Source organism: Somniosus microcephalus, chromosome 19 (genome assembly GCF_052327205.1).
Source record: "Somniosus microcephalus isolate GS21.2 chromosome 19, FLI_Smic_1.0, whole genome shotgun sequence".
Lineage (NCBI taxonomy): Eukaryota > Metazoa > Chordata > Chondrichthyes > Squaliformes > Somniosidae > Somniosus > Somniosus microcephalus.
Window position 1 is genome coordinate 11,290,530 of NC_141005.1, and position 24,373 is coordinate 11,314,902.

At 44.1% G+C, this 24,373-nt stretch overlaps 2 protein-coding genes across 3 annotated transcripts in view; one reads left to right on the forward strand and one right to left on the reverse strand.

Annotated features, from left to right (window-relative positions):
• The window catches only part of chfr (checkpoint with forkhead and ring finger domains, E3 ubiquitin protein ligase), a 61,030-nt gene extending 47,300 nt beyond the window's left edge, over nt 1-13,730 (forward strand). For both annotated transcript variants that reach the window (XM_086011948.1, XM_086011947.1), the window contains exon 16: nt 315-13,730. In XM_086011948.1, coding sequence (XP_085868074.1) covers nt 315-357 — 43 coding nt within the window. In that variant the 3' untranslated portion in view covers nt 358-13,730. The remainder of the gene's footprint in view (nt 1-314) is intronic.
• An 8,169-nt stretch (nt 13,731-21,899) lies between these two features.
• LOC147103541 (uncharacterized) overlaps nt 21,900-24,373 on the reverse strand; it is a 56,006-nt gene continuing 53,532 nt past the window's right edge. Inside the window, exon 7 of the mRNA XM_086011950.1 lies at nt 21,900-24,024. Within this exon, the coding sequence (XP_085868076.1) occupies nt 23,431-24,024 (594 nt within the window). The 3' untranslated portion in view covers nt 21,900-23,430. The remainder of the gene's footprint in view (nt 24,025-24,373) is intronic.

Genomic DNA, 24,373 nt, shown 5'->3' on the forward strand with positions numbered 1-24,373 from the left:
AAACCGTGCCTCTTTGACCAAGCTTTTAGTCACCTGTCCTAATTGCTCCTTGTGTGGCTTGGTGACACTCCTGTGAAGTGTCTTGGGACATATTACTATGTTAAAGGCGCTATATAAATGCAGGTTGTTGTTGAGATTTGCACCTATTAAGTGCACGTTGTATGTGACAGACAAGTTACACAAGACTTTTATATATGGATCGAGTCTTGTAACCTAAATTAGAATTATTTTTGACTGGGAAATATTTTGATTTAAAGTGAGTCGAATTAGGGAAATCCAGCCACTTTTTCATCTTGTGTCCTTTTTTCTTCCAGGAAATTTAACCACATATGTGAGCAAACACGTTTCAAGAACTGAGGTTTTTTGCAACATCTGGAGATGAAGATGGAGTGGATCTGAACTTTTAAAAGTTGTCTTTAGGAATCTTTTTATACAATCAACCTTTGAGGCTATGGGTCACTGTAAAAATTTATTATACCTAAAAGATGAGAGCAAGAGCGACCGACTGGCACAGAGAGTTCATCCATTTTTCTGCCATGTGGTAGGATTCTTGTGCTTCAGCATTTAAAAAAAAAAAAAAAAAAAATTCTATATTAAAAAGTGCACACCGTTTCGGAGCAAGGCTTGCAAATGTTTACTCTGCTGTTTACTACTGTAATATCACGTTTTCCACATAAAATTGATGATTCTTGATGTTCTTTTGTTACTGCTGTGCAGTCAATATAGGAGTATAATTTTTTTATTTAAACTTAAAACAACTGGAGAGGAAACGTTTTTTAAAAATGTTGCTTTTATCAGACAGTTGTCTCGGGATATTCAATGACTTGACCATAGGTAAAGCACTGAGATGCAATATACGACTTCCTGCTTTCTGAAGCATTCCCCGCTGAGGTGACCTCAAAGTATTTGTACAATACCTTTTGTAAAAACTAAGCATTGTACAAGTTTAAATTTCAGTAGCATGTATTTGAAGTGGAAGATTCACTTCAATCTATATTGAGGGCCTACCCTTACTTTTGACTGCACACTTCCTCCTAATGCAAACACTTAATGTCTTGGCTTCTGAAAGGGCCCAGTCTCGGCAGCTCCATGTCTCTGAGGTATAGGTGGTGCTTGCTGGTTCAGAGCACGGGCTACCAGTAGCTACTAAGGATAAGACCGAGTCTTCTCATCCACAAGAAGGTCATTCTGAATTGTTTGGTGTGATAGTTTTTTTTAAAAACTACTTCCGGGTTTTCTCCAGGGTTTGGAGGCCTTTCCCCGATTTTTTTTTTTTCTCCCCATCTCTCTTGAGGCTCCTTGTTTGAGTTACAGTCCTTTGGGCATTGGGCACTCTACACTGTCTTGGTCAAGTGATCATTCTTCATGTAAGGAGCCATATTAGTGAGTGTCAGTAGGCTATTTAACTGTGGGGGCTTTGCGGCCAAACCGGAACTGCTCTTCATCCAACATCTGCACATAAGCACTTCCAGCAGGGGTCACTGGATAGTGAGCACCTGTCGGAACCCTGACTGACTCTTATTCTGCCCCTTATCTATCTCCAGGGCATTGAGCCCCTCGAGCCTGCTCTGCCATTCAATTGGATTATGGCTGACCTGCAGCTCAATTCCATTTACCTGCCTTGGCTCCATATCCCTTGATACCCTTACCCAACAAAAATCTATCTGTCTCCGTCTTCAAAGTTCCAGCATTAACGGCCTTTTAGGAGAGAGCTTTCCAGATTTCTAATACCCTTTGTGTGGAAAAACTCCTTCCTGATTTCCCTCCTGAATCGCCTAGCTTTAATTTTAAGATTTTTAGCAACCCTACAGCCACACCAGCTCAGGAACTTAGTGGTGTTTATATGGCTCAGCTACTCTTGTGTAAACTTACCATCAGGTTTTTTGATCGAAGATGTTTAAGATAAACTTTCATATTTCAGTGGGGGGAAATTTTCTGTGTGGCAGCAATATTGCAGTTGGAACTAAAATTAACAGCAGATGAGCACATTCAAACAGAACATGGATGGGTAAATTCACTGTGATGCACTGAACCATAAAGACTGTAATGTCCAGGCTTGATTTCCAATTCGTGGTCTTGTCTGATCTCAGCCTGAGATTGGGGAGTGGGTACTGTAATTGGCTTCAATGCCCCTGGACTAAGGAAGAGAACAATCAGCCAGATATCCTGCTGTCCAGTGACACCTGCTGGACTGTAGACATGTGAAGACAATATTGGGCTCAGCTAGGGTCCGCTCAAATGGTGGGCCAGCCTGCTAACACTCAAAGTCTAGTCTTCAGTAGAAATGTAGTCTCCTGAGTGAGGTATTGTCTATAGGTCTGTGCCCCAGCAAGGAGTTTTCACTATTGCGAAGAATGGGGAGGAAATTGAGGTAGAGAAAGGACATAGGCTACTTCTGACTTAATTCATCAACCAAGGTGTGCATTTATATTTTGCACCGGCCTTTGGTTTTTTGTACCCAGAGAGTGGTGAGAATGTGGAACTCGCTACCACAGGGAGCAGTTGAGGCAAATAGCATAGAAATGCATTTAAGGGGAAGCTAGATAAGCACATGAGAGAGAAAGGGATATAAGGTTATGCTGATAGGATAGAAGGAGGCTCATGTGGAGCATAAACACTGGCATAGACCAGTGGGGCCGAATGGCCTGTTTCCGTGCTGTAAATTCAATGTAATTGTTCAACTTTTTCATCCTGAAGTGCTCGTCACAATTTGCAACAAAAAAAAGTCACTCTAATGCATCTGTATCTTAAATCCAGGGACGGCATTTATAGATCAGAGAATAAAGGCTCATTGTTTTTAAAAATCTAAATACAATTCCAGCTGTAAATTGCAATTGGGATAAATGAATGTTTTATACAAGGGAGAATAGTCAGAAAATAAACTGGGTTCACACCTAGCATTGCTGAACTGGAAGAATTTGCTCCTCAGTCAATACGTCTCAGTCTGCGTCCTGCTATACGAGCACTTTATTTGGATAAATTGTAATTGCCAGTCAGTATTTTATAGATAATTATTAGAGATGAACGAGTGTTTTAACACTGGAGGAATCGATTTTGCATGAACTTTTATAGCTGTTTTATAACTTGAGCTGAGGCTAGAGATTTTAGGCAAGAATTTAAGGAACCTACAAATACTAGTTTGTGGTTGCGATGTTTAATCTAGCTATGCATTTTTTTAAAAAGTTTTCATTTTCCCCCCAGTTGGTCGTCTCTGGTGCGCGCTGTCCATGGTCAAAAAGATAGAGATCCAGCCTGCTCCCTTGGAAACACTTCCTCTGATTTGTGTATCGCAGAATGATGCAGCACAGAAGAAGGCCATTCGGCCCATCCTGCCTGTGCCAGCTCTTTGAAAGATTCTCTCCAATTAGTCCCACTCCACCAATCTTTCCTTTTCAAGTATTTACGCCATTACCTTTTGAAAGTTACTATTGAATCTGCTTCCACCGCCCTTTCAGGCAGCGCATTCCAGATCACAACCCACTGCATTTATTTTTAAAAATTGGAATTTACTTTTCATCTCGCTTCTGGTTCTTTTTCCGATTACTTTAAATCTGTGTCCTCTGGTTATTGCCCCTCCTCCCAGGAGCTTCTCCTTATCAACTCTATCAAAATCCTTCATAATTTTGAACTCCTCTATTAAATCTCCGCTGAGCCACCTTTGCTCTAAGGAGAACAATCCCAGCTTCTCCAGTCTCTCCATATAACTGAAGTTCATCCCTTCTATCCTCTGCACCCTCTCCAAGATCTTGACGTCCTTCCGAAAGTGTGCTGCCCAGAATTGGACACAATACTCCAGCTGAGGCCTAACCAGTGTTTTATAAAAGTTCAGCATAACTTCCTTGCTTTTGTACTCTATGGCTCTATTTATGAACGCTTAGGATCCCGTATGCATTTTTAACAGCCTTCTGAACTTCTCCTGCCACCTTCAAAGATTTCTGTATGTGAAACTCCGGATTTCAGTTCCTGCACCCCCTTTAAAATTGCACCATTTTGCTTACATTACCTCTTCTCATTCTTCCTTCCAGAATGTATAATTTCATACTTCTCTGCATTAAGTTTCATCTGCCATGTGTCTGCCCATTTCACCAGTCTGTCTGTCCTCCTGAATCTGCTATACTATCCTCCTCACTTTACGACTGCGTATGTTCTCTGTCAATGTTCCCATTGATCTTGCTCACCTTACCCTTCCTGTCCTGAAGGCTACAATTCAAGCTAGCTTATGATTCCATGGGCAATGGCAGCTCTCTGTTATCTCGCCTGCGTGACTCTGAGCGAGTACTCATCTGATGCATTTCCAGTAGGGTTTGCCAGATAGCGACTGAAGAATCCTAGCTCATCTGTCTTCCTGTTGAGTCCATCAGCACCCTAGCTGACCGAACTCTGCACCCACTGGGGATTGCCTCTGGTACCTTCCTCATCTATAGTGTTCAGTGGCATTCTATTCATTTACCCACTCGGATTTCTGAACCTGGCTTGAATTCTGGATAACGGGGATGTTGATTCTGTGGCAGGGCTCTGCAGGGTGTGGGGAGATTTCAATCTCTGTGAGATATCTTTTCAATGCTGTATAAACACTGCTAAACTGGCAGCTCCTGCTTAAAAATTGTGCATTTTGTACTGATTAAAAGCAGTTTACTGAGCTCAGTCTCCGAGTCCCCAGTAATAGCTGTCATTTAAAAGCCTAGCAGTCCCGTTTGATTTAACAAGATGTTAAGTGGCAGTAAATGTTGCGTCTGGTGTTCTGAATTGGAATTTACATCAATCTTCTAATCCCCATTGAGTTGCAGGTTGTTAATTCTCATGCATTTCACACCTTGCACATTTACCCACTAAACGGATTTCATAGCTTCTGCAAAACCATCTGTTTTAAGAGCTAGAGATTAACAGGTAAAATAAAAGGGAAAATTGGAAATCTGAGATACAAAGAGGAATTCTGAAAGTACACAGCATTCTGAGGAAAGGTACACATCTGCAACATAACTTGTCTCGACAAAAGCACAATACTATGATCTCTGCACTCCTCTAATTCTGGCCTCTTGAGCATCCCCAATTTTAATCGCTCCACCATTGGTGGCCGTGCCTTAGGCTGTCAAGGCCCTAAGCTCTGGAATTCCCTCCCTAAACCTCTCCGCGCCTCTACCTCTCTTTCCTCCTTTAAGACGCTCCTTAAAACCGACCTCTTTGACCAAGCCCTGCCCTAATATCTCCTTACGCAGCTCGGTGTCGAATTTTGTCTGATAGCGCTCCTGTGAAGCGCCTTGGGACGTTTTACTGCATTAAAGGTGCTAAAAAATGCAAGTTGTTGTTGGATGCTGGAAATCTGAAATAAAAGGAGAAAATGCTGGGAACAGTCAGCAACAAAAGTTGATGAAAGATCATTGACCTGAAACTCTCTTTCTCTCTCCACAGCTGCTGCCTGAGGGGCTGAATGTTTCCAGCATTATCTGATAACTTGCCTTTTCTCCTTACAGATGCTGACTGCTGCGTATTTCCAACATTCCGTTTCTTATTTTATCAACGGAGTTAAATAATACCCCTGCGTTTCAAAATTTGCATACTCCAAATGGAAGTGAATTCCTGGGTTTAAGGAGGTGCTTGTGATTATGGGTTAGATTGGTGTAACCAAACACCCTGGGTAAACTGAGCGCTGGGTATTCATGCACCAATTATAGATTCCAATACAGTTTAACAATCTTATGGGGAAAAATTCGGTTGCTTTGCACATAGTGCCCGGGCGCAGCACCACTGATGCCGCCCGCGAAATTCAGTGGGAGGTTAGTGGCGGTGGTAGCCGGTAGCGCCCCGCGGCACTGCGCCTCCAGCAATTACATCATCGTTGTGCGCAGCGCACCGCTCGCACCCCAGCCGCAAACTTGACCTACCGCCGAACGCTGTGTCCGACAGGATCAGGGGGGCGTTTTTGCGGCCGGGGCCGCGTAAATTAAAGGGCGGCCATTTTTTGGGGGCTGCCTGCCAGCAACTGCTGCCTCTCTCCTCCCCTTGTAGGGTGCCAGCCGCGATCGGTCAGCGGGCTCTTTTGTCGGCACCCTGCTCCCCGGTGGTCCAGCAGGGTCCCGGTGCGCGCTGTGCTAGGACCCTCCCCTTTAATTAGGGAAGGGAGGCCGTGTGACGTGCGTGGTGCTGCTGCATGTAGCGCCGCAACATTCAATGGGAGCGCCCCAAGAGGGAGGGGGAGCTCTTCCAGTAGCGCCCTGCTTGGGGCGCTACCATTCAATTTCGGGCGCAGATGGGGTAACTTTTTCGGGGCGCAACCCAATTTTTCCCCCATAGAATAAGAGGCCATTTGGCCCATCGTGCCTGTGCCGGCTCTTTGAAAGAGCTTTCCAGTTAGTTCCACTCCCCCGTTCTTTCCCCTCTTATCCCTGAATGGGGAGAAGTGTTTGGAGAAGGAAAACTAAGGAAAAACTAGCAGAGTAATAATTCCATCGTAGGTGCTAAATTCCAGGACAATCCTGCAGATACTGAATCGTGACGATCTGGGGAGTGGAGCTATCCTAAATGCTGTACTTTTCAGAATGAGTGAGAGCTGCGCTATTACTGCTATTGTGTTTTTAATCCAGTTTAGCATTTTTGGACTTGAAAACTGTCAATTTAGGGTTAAACAGACAGGCCTAGAAATTCATTGTAGCCACTTTTGGGGCGGTAAAGTCGGGCGGCCGCTAAAGTTTGCGCCTGGCGCAAAATCGAGGCCACTTCTCCGATATTCATTAGCTTCGCCCTAAGAGTTTGCTCGAGCGCTAAAACTGGCGATGCACGCCTCTCTTTAGGCGCTAAGCCGGCGGCCCGGGCGCTAACACTGGAAGTTGGGCGCAGGGCAGGTGCGGCGAGCTGCTGATTGACGGCAGACACTCTGGCTCCGGTGAGCTCTTAAAGGGGGAGGGTGGATTTGTTTTTTTGAAAGGCCGAGACTGCTGTATTTGTGTTGTTGGGGAGGGCTTCTCTCCATCAGTTTGTTATGTGGTACCGGCACGCCAATCTCAATCTCAATCTCAATCTCAACCTCCTCCATCTCCTCCTCCTCCTCCATCTCCATCATCATCATCTCTCACAAAGTGTTGTAAAACGGCTGCCTTTTCTACTGCAGGAGTGCCCTTTAATTTGCGCTGCCCGCCTCGGCTGTGTACCGTTCCACTTCACAGTTGTTCGGGCCGCCAGGCGCACAATGGGGCGGCGCGAGTGAAGTTCCGGTTCCGGGCGCACAAAGGGCGTTGCACGACGAAATGACGTCATGATCTGCGTGCGCAGCTAAGCGCGCGCAAAGACTTTGCGCCGGCGCTAAATGTCTACTGAAGTTGGGGCGAGGCGCAGATCGCGCTGCGCCCGGGCGCTAAGCGCCTAGCGCTCGAGATCTACTCCTCCTAAGGCGCTAACGGCTGGCGCGCCCAACTGAATTTCTAGGCCACAATGTCTTACTGTGATTCCCTCTGGCAAAGCTGTTGTGTAATATTCTGTCTTTCTGCGGGTTTAATTTAGTCAAACATATTGTTTGGAAGTTGATTTTGAACCCTCTATTTGCAGTTGGTTGCAAATTGGGTCCTTATTTGGCTCATTTTAATGAGCCAGTTTTGAATATCACAAACAGATTATGCCCCAGTTGTTTTGTTTTTTGCCAAATGTCCTGAAAATTAGAGCCAAATGGATTCTTGTTTAACCCAAATTTGGAAGAAAAATTGGAACTGGTTTCACCGGCTCCTGTACATTCATTGGGAAGATGCATATACTCGAGATGAGTCATACAGATGATGCAGTAAAAACTCAATTAGCTAACCTGTTTTTTTTATAATAGGACCATTTCAGACTGCTCAGAATTTGGATTGAAAGGTTTAAGTGGTTAGACTATCAAATAGTTAGCAGATCAGCATTTCCACAGTTAAGAATGGAGTGCAAGAAATTGCACTTGATGAGGAAGGAAAGTCTGGGATTGAATGCTTTCTGTTCTAATCATTCAGTAAATCAAAGGGGAAAAGCTCATTTCATTTTTATAAAAAATACCTTTTTTTAAACCAGCAAGAAGAACCTTGAGTAGGATCGCCCTTGCTGCTGGGTCACTAAGGTGCGGCAAGTGTCTTGAGCCCCAGAGCAATTCCATAGGAAACCATGAGTGCTTTGACTTGAGAGATGAGGAAACCAGAACGCAGTTGGCTGGATTAATCTAGTCCGCTGTTTTCCTGGCCAGCTTCCCAGCCTCCGTCAACTTTAACTCATCCAAAACACCATTGTCCATATCATGCCCCCTACCAAATTCCACTCGTTCATCATCTGTTCTCATTAACATGCATTAGCTCCTGGGCCACCCCCCCCCCCCACACCACACCACAAATTTAAAATTCTTGCCCTCGTGTTTAAATCCCTTCATGGCCCCACCCCTTCCCAGCTATGCAACCTCCTCCAGCCCTACGAACCTCATCTTCCCACCCTAAACACTTTCTTCCTCTGACTCTGGCCTCTTGTGCATCCCCTTCCCTTCAGCCCACCATTGGCGGCCGTGCCTTCAGCTGCCTAAGCCTTATGCTCTGGAATGACCTCCCTAAACCTCTCCGCCTCCCCATCTTCCTCTCCTTTTAAGGCCCTGCATAAATGCCACCTTTTTTGATCCAGCTTTTGGTCACTCTTCCGAATATCTCCATCCTTGGCTTAGCGCCTATTTAAAAAGAAAATCGATGACCTCTCTTCAGAACTGGAGCACACTGGAGAGAATTTTATTTTCAATTGGGTATATTTCTCTATCGGAATCTTGGCAGATTGAAAACATTCAGATTTTGAAGAAAAATGTGATTTTGTTAAATATGCAGAAATGTCTTTGAACATGACAATTCTTGTGTAGTACGCACACTTTCTTCCTCTTCCTCTTCCACTTTATCATGTTCTCGGAATGTTCAAGTTGCTTCACGACCAATGCATTACATTTCCAGTGTGGTCACCATTATGTAGACAAACATGATGGCAGACAGCAAGATCCCACAAACAGCAATCGGGTGCATGGCCAGTTAAGTCTGCTTTTTGATGGTGGTGTTTGATGAAGGAATGTAAACCAGGACAGTAGGCGATATCCTGACATTGAAAGATGGCATCTCTAGCAATGCAGCACCCCCTGAGCACAGCACTGAAGTATGGGCCTAAACTGTGTATTCAGGTGCTGGAGTGGGGTTGAACATTAATCTTAAAGTTGCAGTATGGATACAGCCATATCTCTGTTGTTACAAGCATCTTTATGTAAAGTAGGCAATGTAACTAACAGCTCAGGTCATGCAGTGTTGTATTTTATTTTTTTCAGTGCAAAATTCTGAATGAACACTTATATGTGGTGAATTCTCCCTGCTGGTTTATGGGAGTCCACAATAGTGCTGAAAATAAAAACCTGTGTAGTGCACAGAAGATTATAGTACTTTGTTCCTGGCAACCACTGACTTTTCCTTTTGAATAATTGTCTCTCTCTCTCTGGTGCCTCAGGCACCAGCTATGCCCGAGAGATCTGCTCCCAATGCACCTCCAGTACCAGCAGTCAGCAACAGCCGATTGCATTTATATAGTGCCTTTAGCTTAGAAAAACACTCCAAGGGATTAAAGACGCGTGGCTAGGGATTTAGTCTCTCTTGTTTCCTACACTATAACAGAGACTACACTCCAAAAAGTCTTCATTGGCTGTGATGTGCTTTGGGATATCCTGAAGTTGTGAAAGTTGTTGAGATCAGGAACTCTGTGTAGGATTTGTAGGAATGATCTGGCATCTCACAACTGCCATTGAGCTCTGTATTAACTTTCTGCTCCACTTTTTTTCTTAAAAGTAAATTTTTGAAGCAGATAAGAACAGAATGTATAATTTCCTACAGTTTGGTGAATACCTGGAGCTAGCCTTGTTAGTAAATGATGAAAGCCATTAACCATCCTAACCTCTAGAAAACAACAGCCAACTAGGAGAGTCTCAAAATAAAGAACAATGTTGAACTTCGAACAATGTTGAACTTTCTGGTTGCTATTTAGTCAGATGCTGGTCCACCCCCTCTCCAAATATCCTTACCTCGTGACAAAAATCTGATCATTTGTACAAAATCATTTCTTCAGCAGCCACCAAATATGCAGAAAGCATCGATTTTTAATTTACTGTTTTGAAATGATTCAAAATAGAGGCAAGAGACTCTGGGAGCGTGCATTGTATTAAACACATGTTGTTTGGAGCCTAGAGCCGTTTACTGACGAGATCACAGTTTAAACAGAAGTGTAATAATCAGATGCTGCTGTTCTGTTGGCACCAGGTAGCCTAGGCTCAGTACCTGGAGGTGTATAGAGCGCTGATGTAGCTACTTTTTATGCCTTCAGTTGGACATCTGCACCAAATTGTTTTTTTTTTGCACGCACTTCATTTAATTTTTACAAGTCAAGCACCAGCTGAGTCTCTTCAGTATTGGGAGTGTGGATGCTCCTATGTGACTTGGCCTGGACCTGTCTTTCGGGTTATACTGACATTTGGTACTGCTTCAAGTGCAAACCCTGTGGTGTGACTTACTTTGATCGGACTAGACTGCGTTTTGGACACTCGTGCCATGAACCATGCGAGGTGTGAGTTGCTGCCCGCTATCACCTTTACTTGCCGTTTGATGGGGTGACGTTGACTACTTGACTGCTTCCAACAGCAAGAATCCTTGGCCAGTGAGCTTCTTCCGCCAATGATGCTGTGTTGGTTCAAATTTTGCTGGAAGTTTATAAGGAGTTTTACTGTACTCTGTGTTGTGGCTTCTGTCGGCTTGCCCCACTGGTTTTTATTCAGTTTAGAGGAGCTTTTATGTTTGGCATTGTTTGTGGTAGAATTGCTGATACTGCAATCCTGCTAAATGACATGTTCTTGGACTGCCATTTCGGAGGAGGCTATGCCTTTATCTTCCTGACTGGGTTTCCATTCCATTAATGTATTTGGTTGGAAGAGAAGTTGCAAAGTATTTACAGCACAGAAACAGGCCATTCAGCCCAACAGGTCCATGCCAGTGTTTATGCTCCACAGCAGCCTCCTCCCACCCTTCATCTCACCCCATCAATATATCCTTCTGTTCCTTTCTCCCTCATGTGTTTGTCTAGCTTCCCCTTAAATGTATCTGTGCTATTTGCCTCAACTACTCCCTGTGGTAGCGAGTTCCACATTCTAACCACTCTCTGGGGAAAGAAGTTTCTCCTGAATTCCTTATTGGATTTATTAGTGACCATCTTATATTCATGGCCCCTAGTTTTGGACTCCCCCATGAGTGGTAACATCTTTTCTATGTCTACCCTATCAAACCCTTTCATAATCTTAAATGCAAGAGTGGGATAAGAAGGGAGAGGAAGAAGGAAACTGGGTGAGGGTGAAGCTTTCACCACCTGCCCTCCTTCTTTACGTTTACCCTATCAAACCCTTTCATAATCTTAAAGCCCTCTATCAGGTCACCCTTCAGCCTTCTCCTTTCTGGAGAAAAGAGACCCAGCCTGTTCAATCTTTCTTGACTGGTATAAAGCCTCGGTTCTGGTATCATTCCAGTAAATCTTTTTTGCACCTTCTCCAGTGCCTCTATCCTTTTTGTAATATGGAGGCCAGAACTGTTCACAGTGCTCCAAGTGTGGTCTAACCAAGGTTCTATGCAAGTTTAACATCACTTCTCTGCTTTTCAATTCTATCGCTCTAGAAATGAATCCCTTTGCTTTTTTATAGTCTAACCTGCGTCGCTACTTTAGTGATTTGTGTATTTGTACCCCAGAGCCCTCTGCTTCTCTACCCCATTTAGACACTTATTTTTCAAAGAATACGTGGCCTCCTTATTCTTCAAAATGTACTACCGCACACTTATCTATATTGAAGTACATTTCCCAATGACATGCCCATTCTGCAAGTTTATTAATGTCTTCCTGTATTTTGTCACAGTACTCCTCTGTATTAACTGCACCCAACCCCCCCCCAAATTTGGTGTTGTCCTCAAATTTTTAAGTTTATCTGTTTGCTAAAATTACCATGAGATGCAAGTTGAGAACTGGTGGGTGATCTTTCCAGAAGAAATGTTCATTTTGAGGGAGATTGGTAAACCACAACATACAACAATCATCTGAACAATTAACCTCTGGGAATAACATTTCAAATAAAAATCTGAAATAGAGAAGGTATTGAGCTGAATATTTTCCATCATTTTTCTGATTCTTTCAAGCCCCGAATCCCAGTTTGTTTTTTTATTTAACTCTCTGAGCAAAGCTGTCCAATTCTTTGTTTAATTCACGTACTTTACCTGGGTAGAGTAACTGGCATATAGAGACTTGTAATTAAACGTATTTGCATGTGTATGCGGGCACCTAAGATTGCAATTTTCAAGTCCCTCTTTGATTTGAGTCCCAGTTCAATCAGTTAAATGAGCCAAGTTGTGCATTTGCACCGTATCCATTGTACCAATAACATGCACTGGTTCGTGCTGTGGGGCAGGAGTTCAACAGACACTCACATCTGAGTTTATTCCAACCTGATTAAGATCCAGGCGCATTCTATAAATTTGCACTTTGTTGCTTTTTAATTTTTATTGCCTTCTGAGCCCAAATTAAACTCTGTTTTATTTCTGACGGTCTCAGAATTGTGAACATAGATGAATTTAAGCTTCTGTCTGTAGGTTTTCTAACTTTACATGTCAATGAATTGCTGCTTCTGTGCTGTTCCTCCTTAAAATCCTGTGTTGTAGCTTCCCAGTGACATGGCGATTTAGAATAAATCAGCTGACTCAGACTGAGGAAATCGGAGCAATGCATCATGTTGAGCATTTCTACAAACAGTAGTGTTAAGATTTGCAACATCTGATCCAAGATGGTTCTGCATTGATTTCTTGCAATGAGAACTGTTTTATTTTAACTTTGACCAAAGGAAGTAGTGCTGGACATTTTGTTGGAGGTCTTTGCCTCTGACTGTGCTGCTGGAATCTCTCTGGAAGCACTTTTGGATGTTCTGCAACTGGTTCAAGAAAGCATCTCAGGGCACATTCTTTTCCCTCAATCGTGTAGCCACTGTCATTCAAAGGCATAGTAATGGGCAAGGTTATAGATCATTTAAAAGATGTTTGGTTGCTGCATCCCGTTTGGAAATAAAAACTGTACGCAATCTGATGTGCTTTGCTCCTCTTTTTGTAAAAGCAAAGTAGTTGCATACATTCAGGCATACAGTGATGCACTGATCCTCTCCGCTGTGTAGAAATTATGATCTCAAAGATTTTAAGGCCTGAAATTGAGCTAGAAAAGTAGCTGTTAATTATCTGCCATAAAAAAAGTACATCACGATATATGTTTAGTTAAAAGCACAGCGTGGAAATAAGAGCACTGGTTTCAGATTGGGCTAGGTTGGGTGTTGATTTTTGGTGATAAATTAAGTTAAACCATTCCAGAATAATGAATCCTGGACAGAATTATTTTGCATTGATTTTTTTTTTAAAAAGATAAATTGCGTGCTTTTAAATGTGTAGGTCCAAAATTCGCAGATTATTCTGAACTGGTTCAACATTAGCATTGTGACAATTTCCTTTTTTTCCCCTTTTTTGTAACTTGTGAAATGTGTTCGGTGTATGGGTGAATATTTAAAGACAAAATTGTTCTTTTTACTGCACTATTTCAACTGAAAAGTGTCGGCGACTTCTGTTTCTGTAAGCACCCATGAAACGGATAATCCTCAATACTGGAAATGATTTATAAAATAAAGGCAGCAAGCTTCATATGACAGATATTGGACACTTCTTTACTTCAGCTTGTGTGTGGCGGTGGGTAATGTATTCCAAACATTGATTTGCTGCAGGATAAATGATAGATTAGATTCTGCACTTGACTTTTATAAAAAAAAAGGTTTATAGTTTCAGTGACCATTATCGAGAACAATGCATTCCATGAACCCTGACGGCGCAATGACTTGGTACTGAGGCAGTGGGTCTCGAACCTTTTTGGTTGAAGGACCCCTTTTCTAATCGATTAGTAATCACGGACGCCCCATCTAAATTATACTGTATGATGATGATACTCATAATATGGAATTTTGCATGTACAGAGTGTTTTAATAATGCTTTTAAGAAAACAGGTATTTACTTGTATATATCGGTGAGATGTGCATGCTTGCTTCTCACACCAATTCTGGGTACTCCGCAGCAACCGATGGCCATTATTAGCCACTTAGTGCTGGACACAACCGATGGCCATTATTAGCCACTTAGTGCTGGACAATTGTTAAAGCTGTCAGCAGGCTGGCCCAGGTGAGTTGAGGGCACGAGCACCCTGCTGGGATGCTGCTGGAAACACGACTCGCCGCTACACTGTCCCACCGGCACGTTCTGTAACAGCAGCACTGTGTGGGATTGTACGTGTTTGTGTGAACAGGTTCAGGCATGTGTTTGAAGGGCCTCGCAGGTGCTCTGATCACGTGTCGGGATGATGGCGCAGGGTTGCGGCGCCAGGGAGAGGAATCGGCTCGACCGGCAAGGAACGCTCGTTGCAAAGCGAGTGAGAGCTTTTATTGGCCTCTGAGGAGGCGAGCCCAGCTGTTGAGAATAATTCGCAAGAACTGAATTAGTGTCGGTTTTATAAAGAGGAGCAGGCTTGAAATTACCTCCGGCTGCGGACCCCTTGGAAAGTCTCTACAAACCCCAGTTTGAGGACCACTGTACTAAGGTACCTAAAGTTGCTCCATCTATGAAAGGAATAATTGGCCTGAATATTAAGCAGAAAATTAATCCACTCGATTTGATTCTATAGAAATACCAAATAGAAGGACCCATGTTGTGACCTCTGCCATTGATCTCATTAAGAAGTTGGCATTATCATAGAATCTTACAGCACACAAGGCGGCCATTCGGCCCACCATGCCTGTGACAGCTCTGTGACAGCTGTCCGTTACTCCCCCTCCCCTGCTCTTTCCCCATAGGCGTGCAATTTTCTCCCCTTCAAATATTTATCTAATTCCCTTTTGAAAGTTATTATTGAGTCTGCTTCCACCACCCTTTCAGGTAGTGCATGGTCTATTCTGTGGAATGTTCTGCAACAATGGCCACTGTGGTTCACATCTCCTGGGATGGGGTGGCCCGAGATTGCTGCGACTGCTTCTCGTACCATCTTGGTGCTGTCACAGCATTTAGGTGGTGATCCTTCAAGCCTCATATCTTGTGCAAGTACATATGGAACGTCTGTCTCTTTGACTTGGTTGACCAATGCCGCCTCTGTGGGCTGGTGGTGGGGGTGCACAGTTCCTGCATAAATGGAAACCAGGACAATGGACTTTGATTTCAAATAGGATGTAGACTAGCTGGAACTTCAAGCTGTATAGATGCCATCACAGGTGTTCCAGAATGTAACACTCATGGTGAACAGACATCATCACTTTAAGCTTGTGGAAAGAGAAGGATGAGGGATGACCTGATACAGGTCTTTAAGATTATGAAAGGGTTTGATAGGGTAGACATAGAGAAGATATTTACACTTGTGGAGACCAAAACTAGGGGCCATAAATATAAGATAGTCACTAATAAATCCAACAGGAATTCAGGAGCAACCTCTTTACCCAGAGAGTGGTTAGGATGTGGAGTGCTGTACATTGTATGCAATGAAACTAGCAAATAACCTGGGTGGAACTTGTAAAGTCTGTGGGTTGTATAGCGAAGTAATACACAGACTACCAGAGTAACTTTAACAGGACTTTACTATTCGAAGGTCAGGGCGAATCTGCCCAATAAATCCTGACACCGCACTTATATACCGGTGTGGTCACCGTTGGTATTACAGTATACAGCAGCCAAGGCAAAGTAGTGCCACACATAAAATAGTTCTCTTAAAGGTGGACGGTTACATACAGTAGTTCTCTTAAAGGTAGAATAGTTACATACACTACAGAACTGGCTTCAATTCGTTTTTGTTTGAATGCCCTTCAGTTCCGCAATTATCAGTTCAAGGTTTATTGATAGTGGATCACACAATGGTGAATTTAGTGAGGCAAGCAGAATAGATCCCCACCCCTCAGGTAGTATATCTCTCAATGATCCTGTTCAAAGACATAACAGTTGACCTACTGCGGGCAACATGTAACACTACTTCTGGTTGAGGAGTTGGGACTACACAGGGTAGTGAGAGTAAAAGATACCTCACCAAGGTGCAGAGGGAGGTTTCTAAGCGCCTTTCTTGTACTGCTCAATTTTGTGGTTCTTTGGAGGATGTGGACAGAGGAAGCTAATAGTAAACCCTTCTTGGTTCTTGGAGCACACTTCAAGACAGATATTCTTCCCCTCCCCAGATTACTAGATTTTGGCAACCTCCATTTACTGGCCCAGCTATCCAAAGGAAAAAGCTGTTAGTAAGAATAAATACTGTTGATAGTAGAGATCAAGAAGGCCAAGAACAGTGAGTGGAAGAAATGTGCACAATGCTTCACTATTAAAGCTGAGGAATGTCAACCTAGGTCACACATTGCAACCTTCTCTATCGCTACTGGGGAATATTTATTTAACGTGCTTCACCTCCACTTTCACAGAGATTCATGGATTACCTATTTTGTACAGAACAGCAAAAGATCACAAGTAATCATCATTGTCTTCAACTCTCCAGACACGTCAGGATGGAGGGGCACGGCGACTGTTACCCAATTGTTTTCTCCACTCGCAGGTCAGCTCTGTACTTGGGTGGATCAGTGCCTCAGCAGGACCACAGGTACGTTGAAAAGCTGCCATCCAAAGCAATCCTAAACTTTACCAAACACTATTTGGGAATTTATCAATAAGTAAAAGTTGTTGTTTGGTCCAACAGTCCTGAATGCAGGTTTGAGGGAACGAGTAGAAGCATTTTTCTTTTTGAAATATGCAGAGTAACATGAAATGTGGGATGAGAAGGACCCTCCTGAGATTTGGTGATCTATTTTTGTTGACCAATTCCAAATGATCATCTTCAGAAACCCATTAACCAGCACCAACAGCACTAATTTGAAGTTTCATTAAGAAATTCCTTCCTAGAATTTAACTTGGGAAAGCAATTTTTAAGATGCATTTATAGCTGAGTGTGAATTAACTTGCTTAAGTGTATTTATTTATGACTGATAATTAGTTGCAAGCAAATCATATGAGTGTTGTTTTATTGCTGAGTGCTCTTTTGTTTAGATTGTAAATTATGATTAATTTAAGGACTAATTAACAAATTGGTTCTAATGTGGCCTCAATTTAATAACAGAATCGCCCTTGTTAGTTGAAGGTCATGAATTACTTAATGAGGTCACAGAGATAATAGAATTATAACTGGGTTTCCAGCCCTAACAAATGGGCCTATTTCCATGAGGCTGTTGCCACAGAGCAATCACTTGTTATGAAGGATATGATTTAGGTTTGTTTACTTCATTAGCATTCAAACGAGGTTGCAAAGTTGTACACACTGTTGTTTTACTGCTCTTTTCAACCACATCTTTATTTAGTAAATTGTCTCCTGCAGTCATGCTAATTAAACCAGGCAAGTGTGTGTATATTGGAGGCAGAGGCGGCTGGTGACCTTGTTGGCAGGTGTACCTGCCTAATCCTTCCTGTGGAATCTCCCCACCAACCTTGGGAAAAACCCGGTGGCCAGTTTTATTTTGAAGCTTGATGTACCAGTTGATGTATTGCGTATAAAATGGCAAATCTGTTTACCAAAACCAGATTGTGTGAATCAACAAGATTGTTAGCACAGTCCAACTTACATTAAAAATTTAGAAGTCTGGAACTGGACTACGGTGTCAGCCGTGGCTCAGTGAATACCACTCTTGTCTCTCAGTCAGAAGGTCGTGGGTTCAAGTCCTGCTTCAGAGACTTGAGCACAAAATCCAGGCTGACACTCCAGTGCAGTACTGAGGGAGTGCTGCACTGTCGGAGGTGCCCTTTTTCAGATGAGATGTTAATCTGAGGCCCTGTAAGCTACCACCTCTGAATGAACAATTCAGTGGGAGTCAGTTCATCTGAGAACCTTTAAGAGAATAAGTGTCAGGTTGATTTAGTTGTAGCACTTGAGGTTTTTGACGCAGAAGGTTGTGAATTCAAGCTCCACTCCAGGACTTGAGCATATAATCCAGGGTGACACTTAAGTACATTAAGGAGGAAGGTGCCATCCTTTGAATGAGACACTGAGACATTAAACTGTCTGTTCTAGTGGCTCATGTGGATGTTAAAGATCCCATAGAACTATAAGAACCAGGCGGTTCTCGCAGTGTCCCGGCCAACATTTCTTCCTCAACCAACATCACATAAGGTAAATTAACTGGTCATTCGCCTCATTGCTCTTTGTGGGATCTTGCTTAAAAAAAGTGTCTGCCGCATTCACCCACATAACTGGCTGCACTCACAGTAACTTGCTGTGTCGGTGACAAAGTAATTCAATGTATCTGCAGTGCTTTGGGATGTTTGCGAGATGTGATATGCTATTTTAATGCAAGTTCTTTTCTTTCTATATGTTTACCAGTACTCCAAAAATCAGCTGCTTTGCTGCACCTGTATATAAATCTGCAGGAAAGTGGAGATGAGGTAGAAGATCAGCCATGATCTTATTGAATGGTCAAATGGCCTACTCCTGCTCCTATTTCTTATGTTCTTAATACAGGCATGACGTGTGAATAACAGACCATAATCGGTGCCTTTCTGCCTCTGGGTACTTAACAATTTAGTACTAAAAGATCCTTTGCAGCTAGTAATGTACTAGTCCCCACGTAGTGACAGAAATAGACCTTCTATTATCTGCATGACCTCAATAAGCAATTTGTGACCCAAAACTAGTTTCACAAAGATGTAATAGTTATTAAATTAAGGGCATATTACAGTGAAATCTGATATTTGTTCACTCATTGTAGAATCAAAATTCTTTTTTCAAAAATTGAAATATTAAATTGGAATAAATTTAAAAACAAGCTATGGATCAGGCTCCTGTCCTATTAGAAATGACTTGAGTGGCTGGTCCATGAAAACACGATGTGGATTTTATTCTGATCTGCCACGGTCACAATCTCCTTCATTGTATACACCACCTACCTGTCTCCAGCCCAGTCACCCTCTCTTTCTGCCTCTGCAATAAACCACACCAGCAACCTCTGCAACTACCAACTACCTCTCCTAGTTCTCCACCTCTACTGGGGTTGGTGCTGCCTTTGGTCTGCTTCATGTTCTCAGTTTAGGTATGTGAAGAGACTGGAGAAGCTGGGGTGGTTCTCCTCAGAGCAGAGAAGGTTAAGGGGAGATTTAACAGAGGTGTTCTAAATCATGAAGGGTTTTGATAGAGTAAATAAGGATAAACTGTTTCCACTGGTCAGTAACCCAAGGGCACAGATTTAAGTTAATTGGCAAAAGAACCAGAGGTGAAATGAGAATTTTTTTTACGCTGCAAGTTACGATGATCTGGAATGCACTGCCTGAAAGGGCGGTGGAAGCAGATTCAGTAGTAACTTTCTAAAGTGAATTGGATAAATACGTGAAGGGAAGAAAATAGCAGGCATAAGGGGCAAGAGCAGGGGAATGAGCCAAATTGGATAGCTCTTTCAAAGAGCCAGCACAAGCATGATGGGCCAAATGGCCTCCTTCTGTGCTGTGAGATTCTATGATTCATCTCCACCAGATCCCAGAGGGTCTCACTTTCCACTGTTCTCTGTGATGCAACAGCCCAGTTCTGCGCTTGCGAGTCTGCGAGTCATAGACTTACAGTGCATGTAACATACAGCCGAGCCTGGCTGTCCGGCATCAGAGCTGGCTTGACCACTTCAAACAGTACTAGCTCTCCACAACCAAATCCTTTGTCACTGGGATCATCCTGGAAGAGTAGGTCAACCCCCTAGCCTCCTCTTCACCATCACCAATCACCTCCTCTGATCTACCCTCTCAACTCCTTTAATCATCTTCAATGCCTCGATTAGAGCACACCTTGATCTTCTGTGCTCAGGGGACTACAAGCCTAATTTGTGTGGCTGGTCCTCATGCTTTGACCCTTTTAGCCCCGGCTTCATTCTGGTGGGTCTGTGCTGCACCCACTCCAGGGCCAGTGTATCTTTCCTGAGGTGTGGTGCCCGGAGCTGGGCACAGTGGGGGTCTGACCGGAGGTGGGGGTCTGACCGGAGCTTTGTATAAGCTGTGGCGTGGCTTCCACCCCTTTGTATTCCAGCCCTCTCGAGATGGAGGCCGGTATTCCACTAGCCTTTTGAATTATTTTTTGTGCCTGTCCACGAGCTTTGTGATTACTGTACTTGGACCCCTAAATCTCTCTGCTCCTCCACCGTTCCCAGCCTGTCACCATTTAGAAAATACTCTGATCTATCTTTCTTGGGTCCAAAGTGGATGACCTTGCACTTTCCCACATTGAACTACATCTGCCACAGATGGGCCGAATGACCTCCTTTTGTGCCGTAAATTTCTGATTCATCCCTTTGGCTGCCTCCTCCTCTTCCCCACTCTTCCAGCCCAGTCGCCACACCTGCAGATTCTCTCCTTCCCTTAAACAAGTCAGGTACACATGAGTGATGAATTCAAGTGTTGACCAATGATTATATTTCCCCATGAGCAGAGAAATGGGGTGAAAGAATGATGAGGTGGAGCACGAGAGAACATCACTACAAAACCACAACTTTCATTGATTATAGCACTCCTCACATGCAGGTAGCCATCTCCTAGTCTTTCCATTCCCCTCCCATTTCTCCATAACCGTATCCCTTGCCTAAGGAGTAAAAAAGACAAGATCATGGCGAAAAGGCGAGGCTACAATGGGGATCAGAGGAACAGTCAAAGAGAAAGTTTTTTGAAGATGGGAAAGAAAGTAGCAAGATGGAGGGAACAACGTAGAGAATTCGAGAGGGCAGGAACGGAATGGCTAAATGAGCAGCTGGCGATGGTGGGGTGAAGGAAGTGAGGGGAGAAGATGTCTAATGTTAAGAGGAGTGAAAGGTCCTTGCAGGAGATCACAAGGGCACACTGGGCAGAACTAGGGAGACATTTGTAAACAAGAACAAGAATTTTGAAAATGAACACCTTGGGGCTCTGGGAGCTTGAAGAGGGTGGGGTGGGGTGAGTGCGAGTGTGGGACTCGGTGTGTGCTTGAAGCGCAAGTGCTGGGAGTGGTTACTGTAAGTACAGGACTATGCGCAGCAGCATTTTGGATGAGTTAAAACATGGGCAGTTGAGGCGGCAGGCCAGATAGAAGGGTATTCGGAGACGTCAAGCTTTCCAATTGATAAAGGCATGGACTTCATTCAGTGAAAGCAATTTTTAAAATTTGTTTTATGGGATGTGGGCGTCGCTGGCAAGGCCAACATTTATTGCCCATCCCTAATTGCCCTTGAAAAGGTGGTGGTGAGCTGCCTTCTTGAACCGCTACAGTCCGTGTGGTGAAGGTACTCCCACCATGCTGTTAGGTAGGGAGTTCCAGGATTTTGACCCAGCAACATTCTTCCAAGTCAGGATGGTGTGAGACCTGGAGGGGAACTTGGAGGTGGTGGTGTTCCCATGCGCCTGCTGCACTTGTTCTAGGTGGAAGAGGTCGTGGGTTTGGGAGGTGCTGCTGAAGAAGCCTTGGCGAGTTGCTGCAGTGCATCTTGTAGATGGTAGACACTGCAGCCACGGTACGCCGGTGGTGGAGGGAGTGAATGTTTGAGGTGGTGGATGGGGTGCCAATCAAGCAGGCTGCTTTGTCCTGGATGGTGTCGAGCTTCTTCAGTGTTGTTGGAGCTGCACTCATCCAGGCAAGTGGAGAGTATTCCATCACACTCCTTACTTGAGCCTTGTAGATGGTGGAAAGGCTTTGTGGAGTCAGGAGGTGAGACACTCATCGCAGAATACCCAGCCTCTGACCTGCTCTTGTTGCCACAGTATTTATATCCCCACACGCCCATCAAATGAAAACCTTACAAAAAAAGGAGACCATGAGCAGGCTGCAGGCCAATGGTATTTTAATTCCTGTTTTCTTTTAATTTTTACAAAATAAGTTTACAGTTTATGTAACAAAAAAAACACGAGTTTAACAGTTAACTCGATGGTTTTTGCCCAATGACTTGGGAGGTGCCTTCAGTTTGGAACACTGCTTTTCACGTGGTGACCAGGCTTTTGAGTCCAGTCCAGGTAGACGTGTCCACAGGGCTCTTTCTCAGTGCCATGTGTTGAGAGATTGAACCGTTTCAACCAACACAAGAGAAAACTGTGGAGACACTAAAGGTCCACTGGTCAGGTGTTGAGGCCTCTGCCGAACACAGACGTATAATCTGTGTAAGCGTACGCGCGGAAAAGATGAGAGAAAATTCTTGTGTCCAATCTAATCATTTCACGTGTTTGCCATTAGGTTCTTGACGCAGCTTACATCCTTAGTTTGTGACAATAAAAAAAACAAGCATCGAAACAGTTAATTTCAAATATAATTTGCAGAGTGAGGACCCTAAATCATTAAAGATAATTTGAATCTCTCCTACACTACGTGTCCCATTGCCTTATTACAACACGGTTTGCACCGTTCACTGTCACTCCCGAGACCTGCAAACGCTGGAATACACAGCAGGGCCCGTCAGCACTGGGAGAAAGTAGGTAAATGTTTCTGTGTTAGAGCAGTTTGCAGACATTTCTCCAGCCTGACTGTGCCAGTTCTGATCAAGGATCACGTGAAGTATTAATCAGTCTTCCTCTTACCAACCGCCTGCCCCCTGCCAGCTCGATGGCATTTCGCCTGTTTCAAGAGTCTAAACTGATTGGAGGTTTTTTTAAACCAACACTGAAAATTGTAGCCTTTCTCCTGACCTTTACTGCAACTCAGAAAACAGACCGAGTAGCGCTTTGTTTTATGAATCAACATTTGCCACAGGCACTTTGTACAAATTACTATTCACTGACTGTGCGATCGAGCTGAAGAACGTCTTCACTTGTTTATGAAAATAGCCTGGGAAATGTCCAGAGGAGCTGTGCAGAGGGTGCTAATGTAATCGAGGTGTACAATTCACATATTTAGCTCAAACCAAATACAGATCTGTCGTCCTGACCTTTTCATCGCTTTTTAATGGGAAGCTGAAGCAGTCAAATGTGTCTTTAGCCACGAGACGTATCGTGTTTCAGTTCAGACGAGCTTAAAGGAATCAACGGCAAATTGTCTCGAGGGACAACCAACCGGTTGTCAATGAAAGATTGAAGACTCTTCCTACAGCACCATTGTCCCAACAAAATGAATTACTTTGCCACTGATGCCAAGTAATTCCTTGAACTCGTTCTACACGTTCACCAGCCATGCTGTAGTTCACTGCTTGTGTTGTTGTATGAGGTGGGTTTGGAGCTGGTGCATTGCACGGAGATGGCGGTTTAGTCCCACGTGTCTCTGTTGGTGAGATACTGCTTTGCCTTCTTGAAGCATCGGCTGGGTCTCTTTGAATCGAAACGTGAGGTCGGACGCCTTATCCACAGGATAGAATCAGAGGTTGGACTTGATTTAAGGTGACCCATTGACTGGATGCTTCAGTTCCTGTACATCTGAAGCTGTGTTGCCTTTGTCGGGCCTTATTTCCTCAAAGTGGCCGAGGTCACCACATAGGCCAGCAGGATCCAGAGCGTGTACCAGAGGCTGTCGATCTTCACTGGCCTCCGAGATGACAAAAACTGGCTTCGTCAGGTTTATTCGATCGGATTCATTGGCCAGATGCCTGGTTTTGGTCGCGTCGGTCTGAAAATCTTTGATGATGTTGTTTGACACGGAGCTCTGTGCTGAGGGTCTGGGGCCGAGACTGCGCGGCCCATATTGCGAGGCCGGCTGCCTTGCGGGGTTGTGGCAGCTGGGGGCCGTGCTCGAGTGGTGCTGAGGTGCACTTGGTCGGAAGCCAAAGCAGGGACTCCCAAACCAGGCTCGCCGCAAATTGGTGGCCGAGATGGTCCTGCGTTGACTCTGCGCAGATTGAGTGAGTGGGTATGAAGCCGCACTTCCCGAAGAATCAGAATACAGTTGCTCCAACTCTGCTTCTAACTGCATGTCCGACATAACTTTACGGTTGTCCTTGGTGTGGTGGTCACCTGGTAAATTGGTAGTGCCCTGTGTATCATGGAATGAAGCAAGGTCAGTAGTGAACAAAACCTTCATTATCTCTTTGTTACAGTATTTGATGGTTTCGTTAGCTTACCATTGGATTTTTCTTCGTGTAGTACCAGATTTAACCTGGCTAAGAACTGCTGGTCCTTTGGCAATGAGTGTGAAGTGTAACAAAGGTATCAGCCGTGGCTCAGTGGGTAGCGCACTCTCATCTGAGTCAGAAGGTTGTCGGTTCAAGTCCCACTCGAGACATGAGCACATAATCTGGGCTGACAGTCCAGTGCAGTGCTGAGGGAGTGCTGCACTGTCGGAGGTGCCGTCTTTAAAGCGAGGCCCCCGTCTGCCCCCTCAG